Source organism: Anser cygnoides, chromosome 8, assembly GCF_040182565.1.
Source record: "Anser cygnoides isolate HZ-2024a breed goose chromosome 8, Taihu_goose_T2T_genome, whole genome shotgun sequence".
Classification (NCBI taxonomy): Eukaryota; Metazoa; Chordata; class Aves; order Anseriformes; family Anatidae; genus Anser; species Anser cygnoides.
In genome coordinates, this window is record NC_089880.1 from 17,158,504 (window position 1) to 17,170,988 (window position 12,485).

Genomic DNA, 12,485 nt, shown 5'->3' on the forward strand with positions numbered 1-12,485 from the left:
AACACTTCTTTAACCCAACAAGTGACCTAGATCTTCCAACATTCAGAAAGAAAATGCCAGTTTCTTTTCAGAGCAAGCTGATTTTTCGTTATTCCTTTCACTTATTTCTTCTTGGAAAAGCAAGGAAAGTAAAATTAAATGAAGTCAACAGCAGGATAGTTAAGATCCTATATTTAAGGGAGAATCTTTACCATCCAAGAAGCACAGTTTAAAAAGACATGGATCCTGGCTATCAAAGGAATTCCCAGTGGAGAGGAATAATAGTATGGGGCGTTGTTATATTCTACGTGTCACAGTAAACTGAAACATGCCAAAAGCAGATTTTCATACATAAGTAGACTGGCTGAAAGATTTCCAAAACGCAGTTGCACACAATCAGTGCAAAAAAGCCAGAACAGTGCAGTCCACAGCAACATCTGCTCTTCTGAGACCTCCCTTACCTCTCATCATTCCACTTAATAGAACAATCATTAGCAGGAGATGCACTCTGCACAGTCCTGTAGGAAGAGAGGCTTCCTGTGTGTCTCTCCTTAGTTCTCTGTGGCCAAGCAAGTGTCCTGTAGCCTCACTCAGTGTTAATAACATGCAAGATTAAAGCACTGCAAACCTGTCACCCTTTGACAGTTTGGAATGTGAGGTTTTAAACTCAACCGAGAGCATGACATCATGCTGCAAAGCTAGTTACCCTTCTAATTTATGCATTTTGTATTTGGGACTGGGAAAGTAAAAGATGGTAATTTTTCAGACTTCAATTTTAAAACTCATAAACAGCTCAGGTTTCATTTTCAATTGTCTGTTCCAAAGACAGCATCTATTACCCAACTGATGACTGCATCTAAGAATGCTACCTGGAATATCCCTACAGCACAGAAGTGTGCCCAAACCAGGAAGTAAGGAATAAAAAATCCGTAAGTAGTCATTAATAAGGGCCATGATGCTACGGTATGATTATGCCCACAACTGAAGGAAAGGGCAGGAGGAAAGAGCCTACTCAGAACCAAAAGGCAAGCTGAAGAAGACTCCAGGGTTTTCTTTTGAAAACTGTGTACCTGTCTATAGGTAAAATCATTTGATTCTGAAATCTACTATACGTCTTCCCTGCGGGTCTCCAGCAGCTGGCAGGTATCTTACACCACCAAATCAACATGAGTAGTGCCCATTTTCCTTCATTCGCCATCTCCAAGATAGTTCTTCAGAATACAGCATTTGGAGTGGGACAATAGTGCAGTCTGGTTTCTGCAGGGTGCCTGTCAGCTCCTTGGGAACTGCTCTTCTGCCTCCACCAAGCATACGGCCAGAACTGTGCCTTGGCCTTGGTCTGGGTAGTCAGGACAGGCTGCAGGAACCTGGTTCGAAAGAGTCTGATTTAGCCAAAAGGGACCAACATATGCTATAAATCAAGAGACAAAACAGCAAGCTGCAGCAAGGACAAAGATCGGTAAGTCCTTGCCTACTGGTTGCGCAGGAAACTACACATGACAAGAACATCTGGGACCTAAGGGTAAGATAAAAAGAAATCACCGAGCTGGCTCAGAAGGGCATACAGGAGGGCAGGAGCAGGCTCAGAGAAAATTTGAGGCTTTGCATGTTCCTAAAATGTTGATGGTTCAAGGCACCATTTAAATCGCAACCTGTATTTAGGAGGTCAGTGTTGGAAAGAAAAGAAATCCAAGTTAAAAGTTCTTTTCTGACATAGCCTTCTCTTTGACTTGAAAAATATGTCCTAGGTCCTAACTGGGATACGTATTAGTTAGAAGTTCTTGAACTGTTTTTCTGACTGAACTCTCCAAAACCAGCTTCCTGCCAATGTATGTGACTGTAGAGGTGTTTAGAAGCCAAACATGTGGTCATATGCAGTGTGCTACACGAGACAATTATTCAAAAGTCAGTTTTGAAACGACATGCAGTTCTCAGAAAAGGTTATTATCCAATACTATCAGTGCAAAGAAAACATTAAAATATTTAATGATAGAATCGGTACTTCTCACCTTTTCCCCGTCTCAGAATTGTGAAAACATTTAAAGCACCCTTTCACAGAAGTTCACTTATAGTTTTTGAAGAACATGTTCAGCTGTACACCCAATGCTGTAGCATTAAAGACACCTTGAGACAAGTAATCTTTTGAATCAATCTCTGACTGAATAAACCCCAGAGCCAGAACTCCAGCTGTGGCCAAAAAAGTCAGCAGAAAATAAATAAATAAATAAATAAATAAATGCATATCTAAAACCTGCTCTAGAAATATAATGAGGGGCTAACTAAATCAGGCAGCACTGGCATGAGGGAGCTTATTATTTCACCATTATCTGGATATTTAAGACACAAAAGAAGAGCAGTCTGTGGCATCCATTAGCACAGCAAGTAACTTAAGACTTGAGGACTGGCTCACAAAGCTCAGCAGCCATTTAGGATGTGGAGATACAGGCTCTGTATGGCTCCTCCAGCACACACAGGCTCAGGGGAACTCCGGTTCCTGGCTGCATTTCCTGTGACCTGCCCCAGTAAAAACTCCAGAGGCAGAGCGCAGGTCTCCTCCTCTCTCCTTCCACAGTAAAGCACTCCAACAGGAAAAACACTCGCAAGCATAAGGGAGCCCCTCCTGTCTCAAAGACTCATTCCGCTCTGCTCCCCTGATTCCATGAGTGCTGGACACAGTTCGCCCACCCCTCCCTAACCTCTGGAAGGGTGAGATAAAGCACTCCAGCTGCCTGACAGGGAGGTCTACAAAAGTGAGTTCACAGGACTTCAAAAACTGTTTGTTTTTCATTTTGTAATCTTGTCCGTCTGCCCATGCCGCACCCATGCCTTTCACTGCTCATTTTCTGCAGCAGTGCATCCACTCTGTTCTTATGCCACCATTCCCACTCCTCCAGTTCCACACCAGTATTTTCCAACAATTTCTATCATCCCTCTGATACTTTTCTGCATCTGCTTCCCCATATTCTGCTTGCCAGAGTATATTCAGACATCTGCACCGCCAAGGCACTCTTCATCCGTCTCACTGCTGTCCCCTCCTGCCTTCCCCACAAGTAGTCCTCTCACACTGCTTCTAGAACAACCTCCAAAGTAAAATTGTGTTGGTGTTTTGTAAATATAAAACTTCCTCTTCTCATCTCAGTCTCTCCAGCACCAGGACAGACTAGCACCGCTGCCTACCTTGAATCAAGGAAGGCCTTACAACCCTGGCTTCTCTTCACCAGCCCGAGTAAGACAATGGGGACTTCTACCGCAAGGCAGCTGTACTAATTTTTCTCCTCTGGACTCTCCTCTCGCCTTCATCTTCTACACATAACCTGGATCTCCTTTCTTCTCTTTTTATGAACTCCCACACTTTTGCCCCCAAAATTTCCGTAGCAATGACCTACCCTAACCTTTGCCCTAGCTGCACACCTTCTTGCTCTTATATTTCCACTTAGAAACATACAATTGGAGGATGTCGTGTTCTGCTACCAAAGGAAATTACCTTATAATCCTTTTCACCAACTAATCCAAATCCAATGTTGATGCTGCTGGGTTCTTTACTTCCTTCACTCTTCCTGGAGTGCCACTCCATTATCTCATTGCTATGATGATTTGAAACTTTCTTCTAATTTCTAGCAAGGTCTATGCCAGTGTAAATTTATACCTGGTGCGAATGGTTCTTCTCCCTCCCTTGTGCTCATTTCGTGATTTTTTATAGGTATTAATCACTGTCTTCATTTTGTTAAGCTAACAATGCTGTACTGCTCAGATAATAACCAGACACACATCGTTTTCTTGATGATCCCAAAAGTTCTCTACTGTCTCCCAGTTTAAACCAACTTTTCTTGAAAACGACCAGAATTACACAGTGACCCATAACACCATACAAAGGGGCTTGCGTTTCCCATCTCTACTGGCAATAATCTAGAACATTTAAGCATCTCATTTGCCTTTTCTGTTTTACATTGCGCTGGCAGGTCATATGTCCTTTGATTGATTAAAACACCCCAAGTTGGAAGGGATAAAAGAGGACAAAAGTATCAGCCTATGACAGAAGTTATTTGAATTCTTTCACAAATATGCCTTTGCATTCTGTGCTGCTTAATCTCAACCCACTTCTGTTGCACTAATCCCAAATGTCAGCCTTGTAGGATATTTCCATCCTCCAGGTGTTTTCTTCCTCTGCCAGACCACCAGATTTCGTCAGCATGCTTCTGCTTTTATGTCACTGGCCTTAATGAACACACAACAGTTCAGCCACAGGACTGACTCGCCGAACTCCCGTAGGCACCTGTCTCCAGACCAGCAGTTCCTCTTTCAGCTTGAGCTGCAGCACCTCCTCTTCAACAGCTCCTTTACTGACCTTATGATTCCTTAGTCTCTCCTGAGACTTTTTTTTTTTGAGCGATTTCAATACTAGATTTTCAAACAAAAACAGATTAAACCCAGAGCCTTTTCTGAATCCAGAAGATCAGTTATCTTTGTGAGACAAATATCTTCTGCCTACGCATCACATCTCCCCCCATCCCACCCCAAATACAGCTATCACGTTTCCTGTTCTCCAGTCATACAATGCTATTTATGACTTGAGAAATGAATTCAAACTCCTTGCTGCTCAACTATTATTTTGTGTGTCAGTTCCTTTCTAGTTCTGGGCTGGAAACCAGCAGCTGCCCAGTGCAGGCACATCAAGCTCTTAGGCAAAGAGAAAACTTAAAGACATGTAAAAGGCTCGTGTGCCATCATTACCATCAACCTTCAGGGTCACCTTTATCACACTTGCAGAAAATATGCAAAAAAAAAACTTTAGTTTTTTGAGTTATATGTAGATTACTTGTAATTCCTATCTCATTCTCTCTGTGAAGATGACTTTTTTTATTGCTGCTGGTTTTATATGCCTGACAAACCTTTGACTGCTTGTTTTCATTTGCCTTGCAAGGCTTGACTTTGGCAACTCTGATTTTAACCCTTAGATAAAACTTTCTCAGCTTACGAACTTTTCTCAGTTTGTCAAAACCTAATTCCTTAAAACAAAAAAAAAAAACAAAACTTTTAGATGATTATTTTTACACATTTCTCTGAAAGGCTTCCCCCTGCCATTTAAACTCAAAGTCAGTGTAGCATTTGCAATTTTGACTGTCAAACTTCCAAGCTCACACATTCAGTTCCCTGAACTTCCTACCTGATTTCACTGAATACTTCCCCTAGTTTCTAAGTATGCCACTGCAAAACCAAGCATCTCACAGACCTACCTCCTCTACGTACCTTCCTACTGAATCTAAGAATTACCTGAAAACTGACATAAGGCAACCCCCTTGACGCAGCATCATCTCTTATTGGATCACTCATATTTCATGAAGGAATCAGGTAGCAATATCTACTGCTTTGGTTCAATTCTTGTCAGGTGCCAAGAATGTTCATCCACTGAGGTAGCCTTAAATCACCCCGTCTTTGTTATTTACACAGTCATTCCTTTTCTTCCTGCCTTACTGTCCTACATCACTCATTCCTTTCTCTTTCCATCACTGTAAGGTCCGTCCTGCTCTCGCTTAGCCCTGGTGCACCTTCAGTGTGTGCATCCACTGGCCTCTGGCACAAACACAAACACAACCACCAGGCCTATTATCTTCACTAGAAAAGCCTTTTCTCCCCTCCCCTTTCTTCAATTTTGTCCACTCCATAGTCGAGCAACTTCAATATTTCAATCTCATCTGCAGTACCTGCAGTCCTGGCCCCTCAAATTCTCCAGCCCTTGTTCCTCTTTGCAAAGGACCACTTGAACGACTCTCATTTCTGCTGTGTGAAAAGCATGGAAGTTTCTTGCCTGTGCTCCTCCTCTGATCCTGTCACTTTTCTGACAGATCCCATCCCACTCCCTTGTACCTCTCATACCTTTTGCCTCCCCTATTCCCCCCACTCTCCTTTTCCAGTCAAAATTTCTTACAGCCTCTCACACCTCTTAAAAATTCCCTCTCACTCTCTCCACTTACTTCTTTCCCTGCTTTTTCCTTTCTTTTCAACTCCCTGTTTACATTTCTGTTTGTGATTTACAGTAACTCACTGACTGGAGTTCACCTCTTCCAACACCATTCATACTCAGCATACTGCACTTGGCAACAGAAATTCAGGTGTTCAGCAGCTGATCTACTTTTATACTGCTAAAGAGCCAGGGCTCTGATCAGCAGAGCCACGGCTCTGATCAGCAGAGCCACTGCTCTACTCCTCTTATCTGCTTCTGGCTACAGTATGACTCAGCTGGTCTCTGAGACTTGTTTCATGGGTACATCGCTGCCAGTTCAAGATCAAAAAGCCCCACACAATTCTAAACTTTTCACCTGTCTTTTCTGCTTTGTTGCCTTTTCTTCACGGACAAGAGCACCAGCCTGTCTGACATGCACAGTGCCGGCCTCCCTATGAGCTGTCTTTACAACCTCAGACATAAGCTGGATCTCATTCTTTGGGTTCTTTCTGGGTCATGGTTTTAAAATACAACCTTCTCTTTCTAGCCATATCATTAAGATTCTTTACTGCACTCTCAAACCTTCTAATCCAGTTACTGATACGCCTTTTTCTCTAGTCTGATGTAATCCCATTCAAAACGATGTTGAATGTCAACTCAAAAGGCTGCTGCAGGAAGCATTCGCATCCTGCCCTGACCATGCCGTCCATCTATGTAACTCTCTTCTTCCCCTTCTCTTCCCTTTCCTCTTCTACTTCCTTCTCTCGCACAAAAAAAAAAAAAAAAAATCAATGTGATTTCACAGCCTTCATGCACTGCTCCCAATCTCCACGCCATCTTGCTGAAGACCCTGCCTCCTACCGCAGGTCTATTCTGGAGACACCTACACCCACTTCATTTTCAAAAAAATGTCTTCGTCCTTTCTCTTGTTGAACTGTTCGTGCTTGGGAGGGATTCTCTTTAAACATCTCCACACTTGGCTTTGGAAATTTTCTTATGGCTCTATGCTGCCTGGACGTTTACAAATAACTTGAAAAACATCATCAGACTGCTGGGAAATTCACAGCTCTGCCTTGGATACCAACCATCAGATGACATAACATATGTGTACAGACAAGCCTTATTTGATATTTAGTAAGTTCTTTTTGGTCAGGTTAGCACTTTTGGGCAGCATCTATCACAGCCCTGAGCTATTACTAGGGCTTCCAACCTCTTTTAATACTGTAGTGCCTAAAATCCTAATCTTCACTGAATATTTAGTGACAAAAATAGTAGTTATTGTTGGCATCCTTTGATGTCTAATATTAAATTTAAAGCTAAGAAATTCGGTGTTTATACAAAAGCTTCACAGTTTCGAAAGTTATGGAACTGCTGATGACTGTGTAAATCGCAAGCTGTTCATTTCCTTTTTTTATTAATTATAGAAGTTTGAAAATAGACATTTTTGCATTTAAATAGGCAAGTGTTCGCAGCGCTTAAACTGTAACCTTACGATTGGCTTTTAAATGGACCATTCCCTCAAAACAGGGCCTGTGCTTCAAGAACCCTGGATGGTTTGTTAGAATGGAGAATTTTATGAAAAGTTTATTAGACCTCTTGAAATGTAAGAAATTTAGGGTCACTCACTTACTGGAGCTTCTACAAGAATGTATTTGCGGAAGATTTCAAGACTTTATGCAATTAAAGATTGGAAATAAGCACCAACACGCTTGGAACAAATCAGACTTTTTATATTCCCTTTAACAAAGGTTGTAAGAAATTTTCAGACATGTAAGGTAATTTACCATCTAATGCTTTTCAGCTGAAAACTCTCGCAAGCACCTTACAAATGCAGCACCACTAAGATCAATCCACTCTGGAATCACTGGATCAAACCCCTGCTCTGATACCACACAGTATTTAATATCTGCAAGCAACACTGAGGTTTCTGAAGAACTTGAGCTTTTCAAGTCACAGGACACTTGACCTGCTACGGTAAACCACCAGAACCTCAGTGACTCAAGAAGGTCAAACTAGGTAGGCCTTTGCAGGATACAAACTGACACTGAGTAAGTCACTGTTTTTTAAAGTTAATCCACGCATACACATAATCAGTAACAGAGTTACTACATTCACCACCATTAGGGCTCCATACTTGCTGATCTACAAATACACTATTCCCATATTCTTCAGCTGACCTTGAATCTTCAACCTTAGCTTGACTTACAGCAACATCAAAAAAGACCAGCATTGATAAATCCAACAGCTTTTTAATTTAGTGCTATGAATTCCAAACCATTGAAAAAAATTAACGCCATAAAACCCTGTAAACTCCAGATTAAAAAACTCACCTGATGACAATTATAAAAGCAACAGTTATGCTTTTCAAGGCAAAACTGCTGGAGGTGGGAAAGCCTATTCATAAATAACGTTCTGGGTTATAGGCTATTTATTGACCTTAGGACCACAGTAAAGCCAGTAATAAAACAAGATCACTAAAACAGCTTAAAATATTTTATGTTCTGAAGAGCTTAAGAGAAACAAAAAGCCCATATGTTTAAAAATATTTTTAAATAATGAGCATGAGATTATTGCTCATGAAAGGTGCCAGCTCAGAAGCTGAAGTCACCCATTTATGCCCAGAACAGGTGCAGACTTCTTGCACACTGCCCATTCCCCACAAAGAGGGCTCAATTCTGACCTGAAGAACCTAGCACTACACACAGAAAGTCAAAAGTCATCTCCATGACCTTGCAGTCCCTTGTCTTCTTAGGAAGATGAGCACCATCAGCTGTGTTGGTGGTCTGAGGAACACATACACGCTCTCACTTTGCAAGTATGACCAAGACTTCACAACCTCCTGCTACACAGAAGGAACACCACCTCTGAAACAGGAAAAAATACTATTTTTCTAAAGTATGCTTATGGGACACAAGTTTACTCACAATGATCTCAGATTCTTTCAAAACCACTAGCTGGGAAATTTACAGGAATTCAAAAATACTCTCTAGTATTTTCCCCCACCTCCTGGTAAAAACAGGAGGCAGAGATGGGGAATCTGCCACTCCAAGGAAGCAGATTTGAAATTATCTGTTCTGATTAGAACTCTGTGTACTTCTTGCAGACATGGAAAGGGGAAAATCTAAGCACTATCTGTATGCAGGACAAAATTTGCTTATCTTTCTTGACTGTGGTTTCAGCATTTCTGTATCACTTTATGTCATGGAACTTCACGGGAAAACTATTTAATATAAATCCCCGGGTAGTTTTAAAAGTCTTTACAATATCAACCTGGATGCTAGCACAAACGAAGCTCTTACGTTACTGCCTTTGACCCTGATGAAAATCTTTTAACATAAAATAGTACCAAAGTTATAGCCACCTCCTGAGGATCTGGCTCAAACTGCCACAGCCGCACTGATTCCAATGAAGTGAGGACATTTTATATCAGCCAGGAACTTGGCCTGACAAGGTGAAGGCACTCAGCAGCATGCCAAATTAATTGCGTGTGAGTTTAAGCTTATTTCACTCACCACAAAACCTTCGTGCTTTAAAATATACCTTTGAAAAACAGCACATATCCGTACTTCTTGCAGAAATGCTGACCAGTAAAAGGGAATACAAACAATCTCATCTGACTGAAGAAGCAACACTGAAATAAGACCCAAACACACATTCACTTAAATTTTGAAGAAGTTTCTGCTGATTTTTGAGAGACTCTCATTATTTAAAATACCATGACTGTTTGGGGTACTCAAACCAGATTCCTAGCAGCAGAAACGAGCCATAGCCCACTCTGAAGTAACTGTTAAGATCAAACCATAAGCTAAGATCCTTATTTCTGCATTAAGTATCATCTGATCCATGGCCACAACTGGTCAAATCGTTTTTATACACATTAGTAAAAAAGGAAGAGCCAACACAAGGAGAGAGTTCCTTCAGATGACCCTGATGGACAACTTCATCAGTGTTGTTTTTTTTTTATTTTAAATGGTGAGAGCAGTCAGTGCTAAAAGTTAAAATCATAGCAATTCATGTGGAATTCAGCTCCCTGGAGCAGGCTCCAAAGTCCACGACGCCAAAATGCCACTGCGCCAGCATTACTTACCCCTAGCCATCTTGCTCCTTTGTTGGCAGCCTGCTGAATCTGCACTCTTTTCAGGGTGACATGGTAAACAGCTCCCTCTTCTACTTCTTCACCCCAGTCCTGAATTGAGCTCTGCCAGGAAGAGAGAGAGAAAAAAGGGAGAGAGAGAGAGAGAAAGGAACATTTTCCCCTCTTCTGCTAACCACAATCTATACCAGGTGCTCCATTGCTTCACACAGAGCTCAGAGCAGAAGATGGGCTGCACGAAGTATGTACAACAATCAAAGCAACGCAGGATACTTTTAGAGTGAGGGAACACTATAGATATTCTTGGCAAGCTGTCCTTTCCTGTGGTATCAAGATACCCTGACTTTCCATTCAGCTATTTTTCCTAGACTAGCACATATTTTAAATAGTTGTATAAAGTCTTTTCTAAGGAAATAGTTTGGTTTTGATTAGCAGTCTCTCTTCCCTCTCCCTCCCACCCCCTCTTTTCTAAAGCAATTAATCTCTCTGGCCTTTCATTTACGGAAGGAATTGCACTTTTTAAGACTGTTGAATTACTTACGCAGACAGCCTTTAAACTTCGAAGCTAACAAGCACCTAAAATACAGCAACCCTTTATTTCTTCTGACAGGAGGGATCTAAAGCGCTTGCGGTTTGCTTTCCCAAAACCTATTATTTCAAGCTACGCAAACTTTACAGAGCCGAGGCTTTAAAACTCACCAAAAAAAAAAAGAGAAAGAAATATAAAAAAAGAGCCCAAGGTCTTCCGAAGTTTAACGCGTGCTGGGGCGACTGCTCGCCCCCCGGGCTCCCAGCCGTACAAAGGAGCGCGCGGCGCTGGGTGTCCGGCGGGGCCCCGCAGCGGCCGCTCCCTCCCGGCCCCCGCTCGGGGCTCGCCCCCGCCCGCAGCCACACGGCCCGGCCGGGCCCCGCTCCCCGAGCCCCGCCGCCCCCGCCTGACACCGGCACCCCGCGGGGTGGGGGGGGGTGGGGGGAACGGCACCCGGTTACCATTTTAGCTCTCCACAGAAATCTCATCCTCAGTTTCTCGCCGGGCGCCTCGACGGGGCATGCTGCTGCTGCTGCTGCCGCCGCTGGGCGCCAACCCTGCTCCGCCCTGTCAGCGGCCGCCGCCGCCGCGGGCCGGGCCGAGCCGTGCGGCCCCTCGGCTCCGCGGCGCGGGAGGGAGGCGGCAGCGCCAGGCCCCGCCTCAGCCCGGCCCCGGCCCCGCCGAGGGGCTTCCTGTTTATCGCGGGCAGCCCCGGCCCGAAAGTTGACGCCGCTTGGCTTTGCCGGGCCGGGAGCCGCGTCGGAACCGAGCGGGGCGGCCGCTGCCCGCCGGTCGCCGCCTGACAGGAGCGGGGCGGCCCGGGGAGGGGGATGGACACCGGGGACCGTCGGCGGGGGGCACGGGGCGGCAGTCCGGGCCACAGGGCGGCAGGTGGGAGACGAAGAGGGCTGAGGTCGGGCCCGGCGCCATGCCTCAGTCCCCCAGGGGGATTTTGGAGCTGCTCGAGGCCCGCGCAGCCCTCCGCAACCCCCCATCCTGCAGCCGCTGCCCCGCAGCAGGGAGGCCGAAGGAGGGGGCCGGGGGACATGCAGGAGGGGCGTAACAGAAGATAAGAAAACTGCGATAAACAGCGGAGTAGTGAGGAGCGTGGAGCAGATGAGGGCTGCGTGGGCAGCGATGTAGGGGAATGGCACTGAGCTCCTGGTCTGGGGAGATAAGTTTTAGGGTGACAGGAAACAGGAGATGGGGGAAGGAATTCCTACCCATTTGACCTGTACATCGGGAAACAAATCCTGGCTCTTTCCACCTGCCTCACCTCAAAAAAAAATAAAAACCAACAAAACCAAAACAAAACAAAAACCCCTTCCTACTCCTGCCCCTGCAAAGTAATAACACACAGTAGCAGCCTCTCCTCGTCGCTCAGCCATGAGGCCTACCGTCACAGCAGCAGCCACAGCCCTCCGAGAAGCTGCTGGCTGGACCTTCTCCAAGTCCGCTGGACACCAGCACAACGTTAAGCTTGAATATGCACAGCAGAAGGCACCGACTGTTGTGCTGTCGCTTGAGACCCATACCTTGGTGCTTCTGTCATCTACTAGTGCAAGGAAGATAGAGCTACCTAAAACAATGCTTTCAATTCAGCCTCCCTCCGAGGTACCTGTCAACTACCCAACAAGAAAAACTTCTTATCTTGATTCTGTAATCAACAGACTGCTGTCTATTTATTTCCCACCTCCCATCTTGATAAAGGCTAAAATCAAAACATCCTTATTTTTCTCATGGGGCATCCCTTGTTCACAGACAAGCCTGCATATAACATGACTGTCTTCCCTGTACAAGCAATAGTTGCGGACATCAGCATTGTAACACAAGAATCTCAAAACAACTTAAAAACACTAATTTAAGATGCCTCTTGAGCTGGCATCTTTGTTTTGTTTTGGTTTTTTTTTGTGTTTTTTGTTTGTTTTTTGGACTTGAAAGCA

At 44.2% G+C, this 12,485-nt stretch overlaps 1 protein-coding gene across 2 annotated transcripts in view; it reads right to left on the minus strand.

Annotated features, from left to right (window-relative positions):
- The window catches only part of RGL1 (ral guanine nucleotide dissociation stimulator like 1), an 81,209-nt gene extending 70,023 nt beyond the window's left edge, over positions 1-11,186 (minus strand). Inside the window, exons 1-2 of one of the 2 annotated variants that reach the window (XM_048059083.2) lie at positions 11,004-11,186; positions 10,008-10,118 (exon numbers count right to left, since the gene is read on the minus strand). In XM_048059083.2, coding sequence (XP_047915040.1) covers positions 10,008-10,118; positions 11,004-11,030 — 138 coding nt within the window. In that variant the 5' untranslated portion in view covers positions 11,031-11,186. Of the gene's footprint in view, positions 1-10,007; positions 10,119-11,003 lie in introns of those variants that run through there. The other variant, XM_048059085.2, reaches the window with a different exon arrangement.
- Between the last annotated feature and the right edge of the window lie 1,299 nt (positions 11,187-12,485).